This window comes from Pristiophorus japonicus, chromosome 13 (genome assembly GCF_044704955.1).
Source record: "Pristiophorus japonicus isolate sPriJap1 chromosome 13, sPriJap1.hap1, whole genome shotgun sequence".
NCBI lineage: Eukaryota > Metazoa > Chordata > Chondrichthyes > Pristiophoridae > Pristiophorus > Pristiophorus japonicus.
Window position 1 is genome coordinate 3,939,810 of NC_091989.1, and position 16,364 is coordinate 3,956,173.

At 49.6% G+C, this 16,364-nt stretch overlaps 1 protein-coding gene across 1 annotated transcript in view; it reads right to left on the bottom strand.

Moving 5' to 3' along the window:
• Positions 1–16,364, bottom strand: part of elapor2b (endosome-lysosome associated apoptosis and autophagy regulator family member 2b) — a 119,962-nt gene that overhangs the window by 51,151 nt on the left and 52,447 nt on the right. Inside the window, exons 3-4 of the mRNA XM_070897061.1 lie at positions 6,938–7,127; positions 3,113–3,260 (exon numbers count right to left, since the gene is read on the bottom strand). Of these exons, the coding sequence (XP_070753162.1) occupies positions 3,113–3,260; positions 6,938–7,127 (338 nt within the window). The remainder of the gene's footprint in view (positions 1–3,112; positions 3,261–6,937; positions 7,128–16,364) is intronic.

Consider the following 16,364-nt stretch of genomic DNA (forward strand, 5'->3'; position numbering starts at 1 on the left):
GATGAGAGGTGGTCACGTTAAATTGGATGGTACAGGTACTGAGCAAGTATCGGGGCTGGCTGGCTGGCTTGGGACTGGGAGTGCAGCAGAGAGATCCAGCGGGGGGGCGGTGGATCGCAGGGTCAGGCCAACGATTACGGGAGTCGGCAGTGAGCAAGGACTTCAATTTGTTCATGTTGGAGTTCTGCGCATGCGCCACCCGGTGGCCGGGAATGGTTCTGGACAAGGGAGTTCTGGACAAGGGAGTTCTGGACAAGGGAGTTCTGGACAAGGGAGGTTCAACCTGTATTCCAACAATCCACTGGTAAAGTCTATTCATGTTTTGGGCTGCATCCCCAACGATCTGGAATATACCAGAACTGCTCCTGATTTTAACTCCGGGCGGACTCCCCGCTCAGGCCCGAGTTAAAATTACAGTTGAGGCTCAATGATGTCATCGGGCCACACCATGCCCATGTAAAGAAGGACCCTGTTGGCTCCGGGCGTCTGTCCTTGCTGCCTGCTCAGGGGAGCAGGTTAAAATCGCAGATGTTGCGATCGTGGCGGCTTCGAGATGGGTAAGAGAAAGACTTGCATTTCTATAGCACCTTTCACAACCACCAGACATCTCAAAGCGCTTTACAGCCAATGAAGTACTTTTTGGAGTGAAGTCACTGTTGTAATGTGGGAAACGTAGCAGCCAATTTGCGCACAGCAAGCTCCCACAAACAGCAACGTGATAACGACCAGATAATCTGTTTTTGTGATGTTGATTGGCCAAGACGATTGTAAGAGCAGGGACGGTTTTCACTGCCCGCCTGCCCGGTTTCTGCCGAACAAGTCGGGTTTAAGTGTGCTATACAAAGGGAAAAAGAATGTTTTCTTTGATTGATATTTGTGATACCTCAGGGTTGGATTTCTGGCTGTGTACCTGGATTAACTGCCTACATCTAAATCTACTGGAAGCTTATCCCTAATGATAGCTCTCTCTGCATTCCTCTGCTTACTGTCGTGGTTCTGTGTAATTAAGTCATGTTCAACAGTTAAGATAATTACATGTCATTTAGAATAAATTAGTTTGGAAAATAAACTATGATATGGGCAGAATTCTGTATAAGCTATGGCTCTAGATCTTTATCCCACATGCAGCATTGACAAGAACTCCTTCACACCTTTCTTGTTCTCTTTTTATATCGGTTCTCACTAAGGTCCTTGCTCCTTGTCACATACTCAACCTTTTCCTAAAATAAAAATATCAACAACTAATGCGAACAAGTTAAAAGGATTGAACTTGTAATTCTTATCATATTGAAATGATGTGCCAGATTTAAAAAGACAGACTTGCATTTCTATAGCGCCTTTCACAACCACCGGACGTCCCAAAGCGCTTTACAGCCAATGAAGTACTTTTGGAGTGTAGTCACTGTTGTAATGTGGGAAACATGGCAGTCAATTTGCACACAGTTAGCTCCCACAAACAGAAATGTGATAATGACCAGATAATCTGTTTTAGTGATGTTGATTGAGGGATAATTCCCCTGCTCTTCTTCGAAAAATTGCCACGGGATCTTTTACACCCACCTGAGAGAGCAGACGGGGCCTCGGTTTAACGTCTCGTCCAAAAGACAGCCCCTCCGACAGTGCAGCACTCCCTCAGCACTGCCCCTCCGATGGTGTGGAACTCCCTCAGCACTGCGAGTATCAGCCTAGATTTTTGTGCTCAAGTTCCTGGAGTGGGACTTGAACCTACAACCTTCTGACTCAGAGGCGAGAGTGCTGCCCACAGAGCCACGGCTGACACTACAATAGTGGCAGATTACATCGCACTAGTATCAGCCGAGCTCAGTAAGCGCCACTCCAGGGACTTGAGCACATCATTTGGGCTGACACTTCAGCGGGTTCTCTGAGGACCGCCTTTCCGCTGAGACATTGAACTGGGGTCTATCAGTCTGCTCAGATGGGGCTGAAAGAGTCCAGGATAGTGGAGTTCTCCCAATGTCCTAGCCAATGTTCCCTCTAATTCACTTTCTCCATGCATGGTCCCATTAAATGTGCTGCGTGGCTGCCCATGCGCGATATCTCCTCCAGCGACAGGAGCCGGTGAGCAGCCTGCACGGGACTACGCGATTGGTGCACGGCTCCGCACCTCAGGGGCACCATTGGTCCAGCCAACATTTATCTCTCAGTCAATACCAACAAAACAGATTCAAATGTCATCTATCTCATGTGGGACCTCGGTTGTGTGGGACCTCGGTGTGTGGGACCTCGGTGTGTGGGACCTCGGTGTGTGGGACCTCGGTGTGTGGGACCTCGGTGTGTGGGACCTCGGTGTGTGGGACCTTGGTGTGTGCAAGTTAGCTGCTGCCTTTGATTACGCAACACTTCAAGATAATCCACGAGCAGTGAAGCACTTTGGGACATCCTGTGGATATAAAAGGCATGATATACAATCACAGAACGGTTACAGCACAGAAAGAGGCCATTCAGCTCATCAAGCCCGTGCCGGCTCTCTGCAAGAGCACCTCAGCCAGTCCCCCTCCCCCGCCCTTTCCCCGTAGCCCTGCACATTTTTTTTCTTCAGGTACTAATCCAACTCCCATTTGAAAGCCACGATTGAGTCTGCCTCCACCACCCTCTCAGGCAGCGCATTCCAGATCCTAACCACTCGCTGCGTAAAAACGTTTTCCCTCCTGTCGCCTTTGGACCTTCTGCCAATCGCCTTAAATCTGTGTCTTCTGGTTCCCGACCCTTCCACCAATGGGAACAGTTTCTCTCGATCTACTCTGTCCAGGCCCCTCATGATTTTGAACACCTCGATCAAATCTCCTCTCGACCTTCTCTGCTCCGAGGAGAACAACCCCAGCTTCTCCAGTCTCTCCCCGTCACTGAAGTCCCTCATCCCTGGAACCATTCTCGTCAATCTTTTCTGCTCCCTCTCTAAGGCCTTCACAGCCTTCCTAAAGTGTGGTGCCAGAATTGGACACAATACTCCGACTGGAACCGAACCAGTGGTTTATACAGGTTCATCATAATCTCCATGTTCAACTTCTTTCGTTACTACACAGGTTATCTGTTCTACAATCATTTACTTTTCAAAACTTTTGAAAAATGTATTTTATGGAAGAGGACTTACAAAAAACTCAAAGAATATACTGTTATCCAGATACTGATACTCAAACGCCACACTTCCGGGTTTCTTCAAGTGTACGGAATAGATGAGAGAGACTGTGCAATCATCTCTATTCGAAGCAATGTAATTCACTTGTGGAACCCAGGCCGACCTGTGGGAGCAACATTTCATTACCATACAAATTACTCCAAAATGATCAATGACAGAAAATATAAAAAGTCTGGTCTCGAAGAGCTAAGAGAAGTTGTAAAAGACAACTTTAAAAAAATAAAATAAAATAAAGAAACATGTTTATCACAAAAGAAGCATGTTATCCTGACCCAATTACTGAATTGAACTATTCTCAGAAGTTCTCAAATATTTATATCATCAGCAATGCCCTTATTCGAGTCACTAACACCAGGTGCCTCATTATGTCACATGTTGGTAAAATGGTGGCCCACACCCAACTGTGCTATTTTATAAAGTATTACAAAGTATAGCGGCCCAACAGGTCTGTGCCGGTGTTTATGTTCCACACGGGCCCCTCCCACCCCTCACCACCTCACCCTATCACCATATGAGGAGGTTAGATGAAAAAGGGTGGGAGGAGGTTCTGACGAAGGATCATCGACCTGAAACGTTAACTCGGTTTCTCTCTCCACAGGTGCCGTCTGACCTGCTGAGTATTTCCAGCATTTTAATTTCAGATTTCCAGCATCCGCAGTATTTTGCTTTTGCCCATCAACATAACCCTCTATTCCCTTCTCCCCCATTGGCTTGTCCAGCCTCCCCTTAAATGTATCGATACTATTCGCCTCAACCCCTCCCTGTGGCAGCGAGTTCCACATTCTCACCCCTCTCTGGGTAAAGAAGTTTCTTCTGAATTCCCCATTGGATTTCTTGGTTACTGCCTTATATTGATGGCCCCCAGTTCTGGTCTCCCCTGCAAGTGGAACCATGCTCCCTACGTTTACCCTTTCATAATCTTAAAGATATCTCTCAGATCACTCCTCAGCCTCCGTTTTTCTAGACCAAAGAGCCCCCACCTGTTTTGATCTACACATCCACGGGTTGGGCTGCCAAGATTAATCTAACGCCCAGAGACGACATTCTTTTCATACACGTTTAAACAAAATTCATTATTTTAAAGTATTAGCTGCGCACTTTAGCTTTTCCAGGGCCAGACTCCAATCACAGTGGCGAAGGATCGGACTCTAACAATGCTGCTCTTAATCCAGCCTCCCGAAGGTTCACAGGTTGATGTACTTCAGTCTCCACCCCCCACAGCTCACAGCTTTGTCTGGTGCCATTCACTGCACTGAAGGATCGCGGGGCTTGTGTGAAAATTACCGGCCTAACCCGACAACTCCATGCTACCAACCTTATTGACCCTTGTTTGAAACAACCCCTTTCTACTTGTATAAAGGCACAGCAGGAACAACCTCCTTCAGCAAAGTTAGAATGTTATGCTATTCCCATTACCACCTCCTCTTGTTTTGTTTCTGTACCTGTCCCATTACTGTCTCCTTTTGCCTCGTACCATCATCCCTTTGTCTCTCTAATCTCTCCTGCCTCCCACCCTATCACAGACCTTCCCTTTTGTTCTTTCCTCCCCTCCCCCATTTCCCTGCCCCCACACCTGGTTAAAAACCTGTTCCATCTCGAACTTTTCCCAGTTCTGACGAAGGGTCACAGACCTGAAACGTTAACTCTGTTTCTCTCCCCACAGATGCTGCCTGACCCGCTGAGTGTCTCCAGCATTTTCTGTTGTTATTTTAGTCTGTTATGCTCCAGTTAACATTTTATAGATTCTCTGAAGACCAATGATTTGATCGTGGAGCTCATGTAATCTATTTGCTGAGCCGTGTCACTTTGTGCGATCACCCGGTTCACTGTTGGATTTTGGTTGTCAGCACTTCCGTGATTTTAACTTATTGACTAAAGATTCTTACATGAAAGTTTTTAACTTTTACATTTTACCACAAATCCTATCACCATTATTACTCCTGAAATGTATAAGTTACTTGGAATCGGAATCAATGGAACCTTTTCTACAATTTAGCATTTAGTTAACGGTGCAACGAAAGCTGGTGATCAGCCCCGGTTCAGACAATGCATCTCCAACCCGGGTTAATGGCAACTCACTCAATCAGCACAAATCATTGCTACTAAACCGACTTTGTGTGCCCAATTTTGGTTATCTCATTTTACTTGGGTTACAAACTAGATTCATAGAATGGTCACAGCACGGATAAAAGCCATTCGGCCCGTCGAGCCCGTGCCGGCTCTCTGCAGGAGCACCTCAGCCAGTCCCCCTCCCCCGCCCTTTCCCCGTAGCCCTGCAATTGTTTTTCCATCAGGCACTTATCCAACTCCCTTTTGAAAGCCGCGATTGAGTCTGCCTCCACCACCCTCTCAGGCAGCGCATTCCAGATTCTAACCACTCGCTGCGTAAAAACGTTTTTCCTTACGTCGCCTTTGTTTTTTTTTGCTAGAAGCTACAAACAGGTGTGTGAAAGTACTGAGGTGGAAATACTTTTGTTTCTCTTATGCATTTTCTCGAAGCTAGTTCCAGAGTGGTATTGGTGGAGAACAAAGAGGGGTGGGTTACCTACATGTCCTTTTGTGTAAAGCTGGTGGGAATTTCATTTTAAAATGTCCTCGAGACAACAGTGAGGTGAGCACACACTTTATTTCAGTGGGAGGGACTGTGTACTCTCTCCTCGCAGCTTATTGGCAGTAGGAACTTGGAAATAATGGGCAGCTGCCAGCAGACTGCTGGTGATTCGTCATGTTGGGTCTGAGAACTGGATAACAGCCTACGCTAACCGCACAGCGAAATGATCAGCGACCAGCTCTCACTGAAAGAGTGAGGGCCAACATCCTCCTGAGTTCTGGTGCTAAATCCTGGAGCTGCAATTCATAACAAATAGTGGCAGGAGTCGGCCATTCGGCCCCTCGAGCCTGCTCCGCAACTCTGCTTCAAAATACAACTGACTAAACTCTTACAACTGAGCCTCCACAGCTCTCTGGGGCAGAGAATTCCAAAGATTCACCACCCTCTGAGTGAAGAAATTCCTCCTCATCTCAGTCCTAAATGGCCGACCCCTTATCCTGAGACTGTGACCCCTGGTTCTAGACTCCCCAGCCCGGGGAAACATCCTCCCTGCATCTACCCTGTCGAGCCCTGTAAGAATCTTGTATGTTTCAATGAGATCACCTCTCATTCTTCTAAACTCCAGAGAATATCGGCCTAGTCTACTCAATCTCTCCTCATAGGACAATCCCCCCCATCCCAGGAATCAGTCTGGTAAATCTTCGTTACACTCCCTCTATGGCAAGTATATCCTTCCTTAGGTAAGGAGACCAGGTGTGGTCTCACCAGGGCTCTGTATAATTGCAGTAAGACGTCTTTACTCTTATACTCAAATCCACTTGTAATAAAGGCCAACATAGCATTTACTTTCTTAATCCCTACCGCTAGTTACCACTCCTGTTAACCACAAAGGTTTGGATTTCCCGCTGAACTGCATGGTTTCTGTTCTATTTGCAATATGTTTACTCAAAACCCAGAGCAGGTGGACCACAATACTGTCCGCACTCGAACTCACCATCAACTGACACTTGGTGATAAGTTGCTTTGAACGTTTAGAATGATGAGTTCCGGAGAAAAGCAAATGAACGGCGTGGGATCATTAATTATCGTCTGCACCAATGACAGTCACAACTTTGGTCACTCAGTGAATAACAAAATACAGAAATGCGACCAATTCCATCGACAAAATACCGTGTCCACACCCCCGAAACAGAGGGTGAGTAACAAAGGTCTCTCGCGTGTTTACTTACGAGCTACAGTTCTCGCCATCGCTGATGGCTGCTCCATCTTCGACAAACCGTGCAACTGTTGAGAAACCCAGCGGCAACGTGTCCCATTCATCAAACCGAATCCCGCTGCCCAGGGAGTAACTGCCCGCCACACATTTACGGCAGGTCTGGTTGAAGAGTTCCAGAAATTCTCCCGATCCACAGGAGAAGGCTAGAAAACAAAGAGGAGGCGATTGCAAGACACACCTTTTGTTCTATTTTCCGGTCAATAAGACACTTTCAACACCACAGGTTTAAAAGCCGGGTTACTTCCGAGATTATTAAACCAGCCTCGCGGTCAATGATGGAGAGGCAACGAGCCCCCGCTCCATTGAGCTTGTCCCACAGAAGCTTCATCCTGAAAATCAATCTGACCCATCGTTCATTTCATATGTGGAACTCGCTGCCACAGGGAGGGGTTGAGGCGAATAGTATCGATGCATTTAAGGGGAGGCTGGACAAGCCAATGGGGGAGAAGGGAATAGAGGGTTATGCTGATAGATTTAGATGAGGAAAGACGGGAGGAGGCTCGAGTGGAGCATAAACGCCGGCATGGACTGGTTGGGCCCAATGGCCTGTTTCTGGGCCGTATATCCGATGTACTTCTATGTATTTCAAGAGTCTGTCTGCATCTGTAGGACTAGACAGTCAACAGGAAAATAAAGGAAAAATAACCAGGAGCGTTTATTCTGTCTACCGAAACTGCCCTCGGCTCTCCTCGACAAGCCATGTTTGGGGAGAGGTGCAGCGATGATAGACTTCGCTTCTCGCATGTCACTTGCATCATTTGAATATTCCTCACATTGAAATAGCTCAATCTCGCAACTGTAGTTTTATTTGTTTTTTTAAGCGAATCCGGGAAGGTTGAAGGCTCAGTGTGCAGGGTGGCACCAAGGCAGGGCACAGTGAAAGGAGAAGACCAGGGAGCTCACCGAGAAGCTGGAGCTAGGCTCGAGTTTTAAAGGGCTGAGGATTGTTCCAGGAAAGAAAGGCTGATAGAGGTACAGTTCCAGAACGTGTGAGGTCCTGGAAAGGAAAGGGCATGTGCGGAGTCCGGGGGTGCTGAAGTGGGGCCTTTTGTTAAGGCCTGTTACTGCCTCTCAGAGGTGGTAACAGGGTGGTAAGGCCTTCCGCCCGGGAGCAACGGTGGGCGTGACCCATCCGCAATTGCCCCCGAGTCAGGGGCAGCGGGAACCAGTTTCCGCCACGCCCAGTCTTTCCCGCCCCACCCGGTGCTCCGACCCCTTTTGCGAACGGCAGGGAGAATTGCCCCGCGAGGCGGGAAGCTGCCGGTGACTGGGCGGTGCGGCCGCCCTTAAAGGGGACAGCGCACCGTCGCGGCCGTCGTTTTCCTTTAATTGTCAGCCGACTCCCAAGTTGACCCGCCAATGGGGGCTGCTGTCCCGGCTGAACCCCCTGCCTGGTGGCTCAGTTGTTGCCACGGAGGCCTCACTAGCCCTCGCAGCGTCCCTCCCCTTTAAAGTGAAGGGGACGGACATTGCGATGCGTCAGCACGGCACGGCACATCCACGACGCAGCACCTCATCAGCGCCGCACTAACGTGCTCGGCGCGCACTAAATAACACCGCCCGCCAGCCGTCGCGTTATCGCCTCCAACAGCGTCCGAGAGCGCTGGGGCACATCCCAACAAAGTCCCGAATATTGCTCCATTCTCCGCCCCTCTACAGGCGCTAAATCTTCATCAACTCAAATATTCCGCCCCAATCGGGGCAGAGGACAATTTCGGCACCAATGTTTCAATAAAGTGGCGGAAAAAGGGAGGAGAAGTAGCATCAGGAAAGGACGGTTATACCTCGAGGAAAGGATGAACAGGCTGGGTCTCTTTTCTCTTGAAAAAAGGCGGCTGAGGGGTGACCTAATAGAGGTCTTTAAAATGATGAAAGGTTTTGATAGAGTGGATACAGAGAGAGTGTTTCCACTTGTGGGGAAGAGCATAACTAGAGGCCATCAATATAAGATCGTCACCAAGAAATCCAATGGGGAATTCAGGAGAAACTTCTTTACCCAGAGAGGGGTGAGAATGTGGAACTCGCTGCCACAGGGAGGGGTTGAGGCGAATAGTATCGATGTATTTAAGGGGAGGCTGGACAAGCCAATGGGGGAGAAGGGAATAGAGGGTTATGCTGATAGATTTAGATGAGGAAAAACGGGAGGAGGCTCGAGTGGAGCACAAATGCCGGCATGGACTGGTTGGGCCGAATGGCCTGTTTCTGGGCCATATATCCCGTGTAATCCTGTGTATTAAGAGCTTCAAAGTTATAATTCTTTTTAAAAGCACCGCTACAAGTTTGGGGATTTTTTTTGCATTGTTTTCTAAGTCAATGAATGGCGAGGAGTTTCTGCGAATGGATAAGAACATAAGAATTAGGAAGAGGAGTAGGCCATCTAGCCCCTCGAGCCTGCTCCGCCATTCAATAAGATCATGGCTGATCTGGCCGTGGACTTAGCTCCACTTACCCGCCCGCTCCCCGTAACCCTTAATTCCCTTATTGGTTAAAAATCTATCTATCTGTGACTTGAATACATTCAATGAGCTAGCCTCAACTGCTTCCTTGGGCAGAGAATTCCACAGATTCACAACCCTCTGGGAGAAGAAATTCCTTCTCAACTCGGTTTTAAATTGGCTCCCCCGTATTTTGAGGCTGTGCCCCCTAGTTCTAGTCTCCCCGACCAGTGGAAACAACCTCTCTGCCTCTATCTTGTCTATCCCTTTCATGATTTTAAATGTTTCTATAAGATCACCCCTCATCCTTCTGAACTCCAACGAGTAAAGACCCAGTCTACTCAAGCTATCATCATAAGGTAACCTCCTCATCTCCGGAATCAGCCTAGTGAATCGTCTCTGTACCCCCTCCAAAGCTAGTATATCCTTCCTTAAGTAAGGCGACCAAAACTGCACGCAGTACTCCAGGTGCGGCCTCACCAATACCCTATACAGTTCACATCTATGATTATCTGAAATTAGCATCTTTTCATTTTCTGCATAATACAATATTACCAATTATCCCAATTACGTTAAATTACCTATTGGAATTTGCATGATAGCCCCATTGTACCTTTGGTCTATTCAGACAAGTGAAAATACTCCAGGCACAGAGATTCTACAGGCTAAAACTAACCAAATATAGTGTAAAGATCAGGTAGAACTGTATAATACAGCAGATTGGAATACAAGACAACTATGATTCACAACACACAACTTATCAGAGCCCGAAGCTGCCCTTCTCCTGCAATCAAAACGTTTCTTTGAATGAAATCTTGGAATAAAACAAAATCCTGAGAACCAGCGCAGTGAATGTTGGCCAATCCTCTGCACAAGCCTGTGGATAGAATGTTGCATTCCTCAGGTCGGGAGTTAAGTGGCCCTTGTGCTCAAGGAGTTCTTTTTCTGAATCCTGCAAGAACTAAGGAGCCTGAACAATGACCTTGGCTTTTATCCCCTCAACGGACGGATTTTGCGGAGGGGTAATGACGGTGAAACTGTCAGCATTCATCGTCATTACCCTTCAGAAAATACCGCAACTTCAGGATTTAGCACATTGGTGGGGGGGGTGTCCGGTCCCCAGCCCCAGGGAGGGCCAGGCTGATGGTGGGGGAGGGGAGGGGAGGGGGCTGAGCCCTGCCTCGTTGCAGCCAATGGGAATCCCGAGCCTGCGGTAAAGTGGGGGCTTCGGGCCTCATTATAATATGTAAATTACCAATCCGCCTCCTGGCAGCGGATTGGCTGCTCGTCCCTCCATCCCGTCGGAGTGACAGGTGAAAGTGGGCGGGTCAGAGGTGGGTTGGGGTTGGGGTCGAGGTTCTCATTTTTTTCAACTTTCACTTGCTGCCACCCACCCCCCTCCTGTCCCCCCTCCCCCCACCCCTCCCCATCCCCCTCCCCACCCCTCCCCGTCCCCCTCCCCGTCCCCCTCCCCACCCCTCCCCGTCCCCCCTCCCCACCCCTCCCCACCCCTCCCCGTCCCCCTCCCCACCCCTCCCCGTCCCCCCTCCCCACCCCTCCCGTCCCCCTCCCCCTTCCCCTCCCCCTTCCCCTCCCGTCCCCCTCCCCCTTCCCCTCCCCCTTCCCCTCCCCCTCCCCACCCCTCCCCCATCCCCCTCCCCACCCCCCTCCCTACCCCCCTCCCCCCTCCCTGTCCCCCCTCCCCCCTCCCCACCCCCATCCCTACCCCCCTCCCTCTCCCTACCCCCTCGTCACCCCTCCCCGCCCCTCCCCGTCCCCCTCCAACCCACCCCCCTCCCCACCCCCCCCTCCCCCGTCCCCACCCCCCTCCCATCCCCCTCCCCATCCCCCTCCAACCCACACCCCTCCCCGTCCCACCTCCCCACCCCTCCCCCCTCCCCGTCCCCCCTCCCCACCCCCCTCCCTGTCCCCCTCCCGTCCCCCCTCCCTACCCCTCCAACCCAGCCGCCCCCCCTCCCCGTTCCCCCTCCCCACCCCCCTCCCCGTCCCCCTCCCCATCCCCCCTCCCTACCCCTCCAACCTACCCCCCTCCCCGCCCCCCCTCCCCGTCCCCCCTCCCCACCCCCCTCCCCGTCCCCCCTCCCTACCCCTCCAACCCACCCCCCTCCCCGTCCCCCCTCCCCGTCCCCCCTCCCCACCCCCCTCCCCGTCCCCCTCCCCGTCCCCCCTCCCTACCCCTCCAACCTACCCCCCTCCCCGCCCCCCCCTCCCCGCCCCCCCCCTCCCCGTCCCCCCTCCCCGTCCCCCCTCCCCACCCCCCTCCCCGTCCCCCTCCCCGTCCCCCCTCCCTACCCCTCCAACCTACCCCCCTCCCCGTCCCCCTCCCCACCCCTCCAACCTGCCCACTCTTACCTCTGGAAATTTGAAATTGTTGTGATGGTTGGAGTCTTACCTTTAAACTGCAAGTTCAATGAAATGAGGTATCCTCGACAAACTAATGGTACAGTTAATGGAACTATTCTGCCCGACTACTTGTTAATATCTGATGGAAAGCCAGCCAGCCCTTGGGGTGGAGCCGGGGGGTGACAGAGGGGGCGGGGGCGGGGGGGCGCGGAGATGGGGGCGGGGGAGGGGGGGGGGCGAGGAATGTAATTTAATTCAATTTATGAGGAGCCTGGCATCAGGTTTGAACAACTGTTGGCTGATGGAATTTGTTGAACTCTTTGTTTTTTGGTGCTCAGTTTTGCAGCAATTACTTTAATTCGAGTAATGTCAGTTCCAGTAGCCATCAGTCCCTTTGGGAATACATCACTCTGACACTGGGTTCATTTAGTCCAGGCAGGAGTAGATTAACAAAAGATTTATACTGATTCTTGCATCTCAGTTACATCTAATTCTTTTTACTCGTATAAATGGTATTATATTATTTTTAAGATCGAGAAAAATTATTTTTTCCCCCCGCAGATTAAAGCAAAATACGCTCTCTGCTAAATGGAATAATCTTCAGTATGTTAGCCGTGGTTCGGTGGATAGCACTCTAGTCCATGAGTCAGAAAGTTGTGGGTTCACATCCAGGGACTTGAGCACATAAATCCAGGCTGACACTCCCAGTGCAGTGCTGAGGGAGTGCTGCACTGTCGGAGGTGACATCTTTCAGATGAGACGTTAAACCGAGGCCCCGTTTGCTCTCAGATGGATGTAAAAGATCCCACGGCACTATTTCGAAGAGCAGCGGAGTTCTCCCCGGTGTCCCGAACAGTATTTATTCCTCAATCAACATCACTATAACAGATTATCTGGTCATTATCACATTGCTGTGTGTGGGAGCTTGCTGTGTGCAAATTGGCTGCCGTGTTTCCGACATTACAACAGTGACTGCAGGGAGGGAGTTCCAGAGCTTGGGACCCAGGCACGGCTACCAATGGTGGAGCGATTATAATCAGGGATACTCAAGAGGCCAGAATTAGAGGAGTGCAGAAATCTCGGGGGGGTTGTGGGGCTAGAGGAGATTACAGAGATAGGCAGGGCGAAACCATGGAGGGATTGAAAACAAGGATGAGAATCTTGAAATCGAGACCTTGCTTAACCGGGAGCCAATGTAGGTCAGGGAGCACAGGGGGTGATGGGTGAGCGGGACTTGGTGCGAGTGAGGACACTGGGCAGCCGAGTTTTGGATCACCTCACGCTGCCATAGTTACAGGATCGTTAATCCAATAAGGATTGCATTTTGAAGCAAATTTGAGGGGGAATGAGATTGAGAAAAAAGAATTTAGCTTGTTCTGCCTGCTTTTCTCCACACACCATATGCAATTTTCATCATTAGGGACTATGTACAATCATAGAATCTTACAGCACAGAAGGAGGCCATTCGGCCCATCGTGACTGTGCCGGTTCTGTGACAGAGCGATCTAATTAGTTCCACTCCCGCTTCCTCTTTCCCCATAACCTTGCAAATTTTTTCTTTTCAATTATATATCCAGTTCCCTTTTCCAAAGTTACTATTGAATGTGCTTCTTCCACCTTTTTAGGCAGAACTTTCCAGATTGTAACAACTCGCTGCGTAAAAAAATATTCTAATCTCCCCCGCGGTTCCTTTACCCGTTATCGTCAATCTGTGCCCTTTGGTCCCCGACCCTCCCGCCGGTGAAAACGTTCAGAACCAACGTTCCCCTTTAAGCTGCACCATCGCACAGCGCTGCAGCGATCCCACGCAGCCGGCTTGCCGATGTCAAAACTGCCCATGTGCTGTATTTTGGCCAGTGTAAGGGTTTACACGTTTCGTGATCAGGGCACAGCAAGAGGCCACAGACTGAGATGGTTTAAACAAAAAACCTGTGGGACTGTTGGGCGGGGGAAAGAGCGCCAGCCTAGGGCAGGTGGTGACTCATAACAAATTAATGGGATTTCTGGGGTCAGGAGCGAGACCCGATTAACATCGAGACGCAGGGTTTTGATACAATCAAGCAGAGGAGCCCCTGGATTAATTGGCCGGAGGGGAAAAACAGTTCCCTGTGGAGACTACAAGTCTGCGAAAACCCAGGACCACAGAGGATCCCACAAGGCGTGCATTTTTGGATAGCGAGGCATAAAAGATAAGGAGTTATCTTTGGTCCTGCTGAATCCATGCACAGACGTGTGGTGGACGCAACAGTTAATGAGGTACGAATTGTGGCCATTCAAACAGATCCAAATCTATCAGTACAGCCATCGAGACTCATCCAGATGCATTCATTGGAAGCAGCCCAGCAGGAGACTTGTATAATCCAATGGATATATATGAAGGAGCTCACAGAAGTAAAACACCTCAGAACATCATCAGCATCACAAACAGTCCCTCGAAGTGAGGATGACTTGCTTCCACGCCAAAAAGGGATGTTCACAGGTGTTTCAATGAAGGACCTAATGTTCCAGATCCCGAACTACATGTTGAAGGGTGGAAGATGCCTGTGGGTGGATTTTTTTAACGTGTGGTGGCCGTTGCACACCAGCCACCACACGGGCTTGGTCCAGTGGCAAGGGTTAACCAGGACGACTGGAGACCAGCTCTGCTGCACGGACCTAGTGCGTGCACATATCGCAGTGTGGGCTGGGCCCGTGCTGTCCCTGGGCCCTCGCCTCTCCTAGGCCCCGAACTCGCTCCTCTCCTGGGCCCGGTCACTTCCCTCTACAAAGTCTTGCCGCGCTCCTTCGTCCCTCCTGCTGTGCCTGCCCGCACTGCAATCAGCGACCTGGCTTCGCAGCCCTTGCCCTCCTGCAGCAGCACGTGCTGCTCCCCACACTGCACATGGAATGATGAATTACAGGCTCAGAACAACAGGTCAAAGGAACAACGACCATGAAGGGGAACAACGACAAGAGAGATGACGAGAAGGAAACACAAGCAGGAGAAGAGACAAGTGGAGAAGCAAGCAGCCGTGATCCACCATCTTCCCTCGCTCCACGAGCCTACAATCCACAACAGCAGCAACTGGCTGGATGGGCGATTGTATGTCTTCCATCAATCTCTAAGAAATCTTGTTCTGTCATTTTTAGTTGTTTTTTGTGTAATAAACTAACAGTTGGGTTTAAGCCTAAACGTTGCGTTACGTGGAGTCCTTCCTGTAATTCCCGAGGTTTATCAATCAAAGTAGAATGGAAAACAGACACCCTGCACCCGGCACCAAAAAAAAGAGGGAACATTGATCAGAACCCTTCATCATTTTGAAACGGGGGGAAATTGGTCCACCAATGACGGAGACAGGCTGGTAACAAATCAGTAGCCAACTTTACACGGTGCAAAGAAAATTGGGGGTGGGGCAAATCAGGCTTCTGATTCGCTAGGATCTTAGAAACATAGAAACATAGAAAATAGGTGCAGGAGTAGGCCATTCAGTCCTTCGAGCCTGCACCGCCATTCAATGAGTTCATGGCTGAACATGCAACCTCAGTACCCCATTCCTGCTTTCTCGCCATACCCCTTGATCCCCCTAGTAGTAAGAACTACATGTAACTCCTTTTTGAATATATTTAGTGAATTGGCCTCAACAATTTTCTGTGGTAGAGAATTCCACAAGTTCACCACTCTCTGGGTGAAGACGTTTCTCCTCATCTCGGTCCTAAATGGCTTATCCCTTATCCTTAGACTGTGACCCCTGGTTCTGGACTTCCCCAACATTGGGAACATTCTTCCTGCATCTACCCTGTCTAAACCCGTCAGAATTTTAAACATTTCTATGAGATCCCCTCTCATTCTTCTGAACTCCTGTGAATACAAGCCCAGTTGATCCAGTCTTTCTTGATATGTCAGTCCCGCCATCCCGGGAATCAGTCTGGTGAACCTTCGCTGCACTCCCTCAATAGCAAGAATGTCCTTCCTCAAGTTAGGAGACCAAAACTGTACACAATACTCCAGGTGTGGCCTCACCAAGGCCCTGTACAACTGTAGTAACACCTCCCTGCCCCTGTACTCAAATCCCCTCGCTATGAAGGCCAACATGCCATTTGCTTTCTTAACCGCCTTGTTTCACTCTACCAGCAAAGACCAATTTCACTTCCAATCTCTTTGGTCTCCAGAAGGAATGTTAAAACCCATAAACAAAACTCCCAAGAGATGAAAGTTATGATATCTTGCAGGTTTTGTTCAATTTGTCATCAGAGTTGAGGATAATTTTGAAACACAAAATCTGCATTCTTTAAACAGCTCACTAGCACACCAAAGATGTCATTTATGTCATTTACCCCTCCTTTCAGTATTTTAAATATTTACAATATCACCTCAAATATTTCCCTCAGTAACAAACAAGGTTAATTGTGCAAATTGATCGTAATTTAGTGAAAAATGCAGCAATGATCAGTATTTCTGTTCCCAACTCTTCCCAATGCATTAATCTGCTTTTATAGTCAAGGAGGCCAAAAACTGTACACACACCATCTACAATATCACCTTTCCGAGTAAGTGGGAGTCTAATCCTAACCCTAAACGCAGACTGTCCAACGACAATCAGG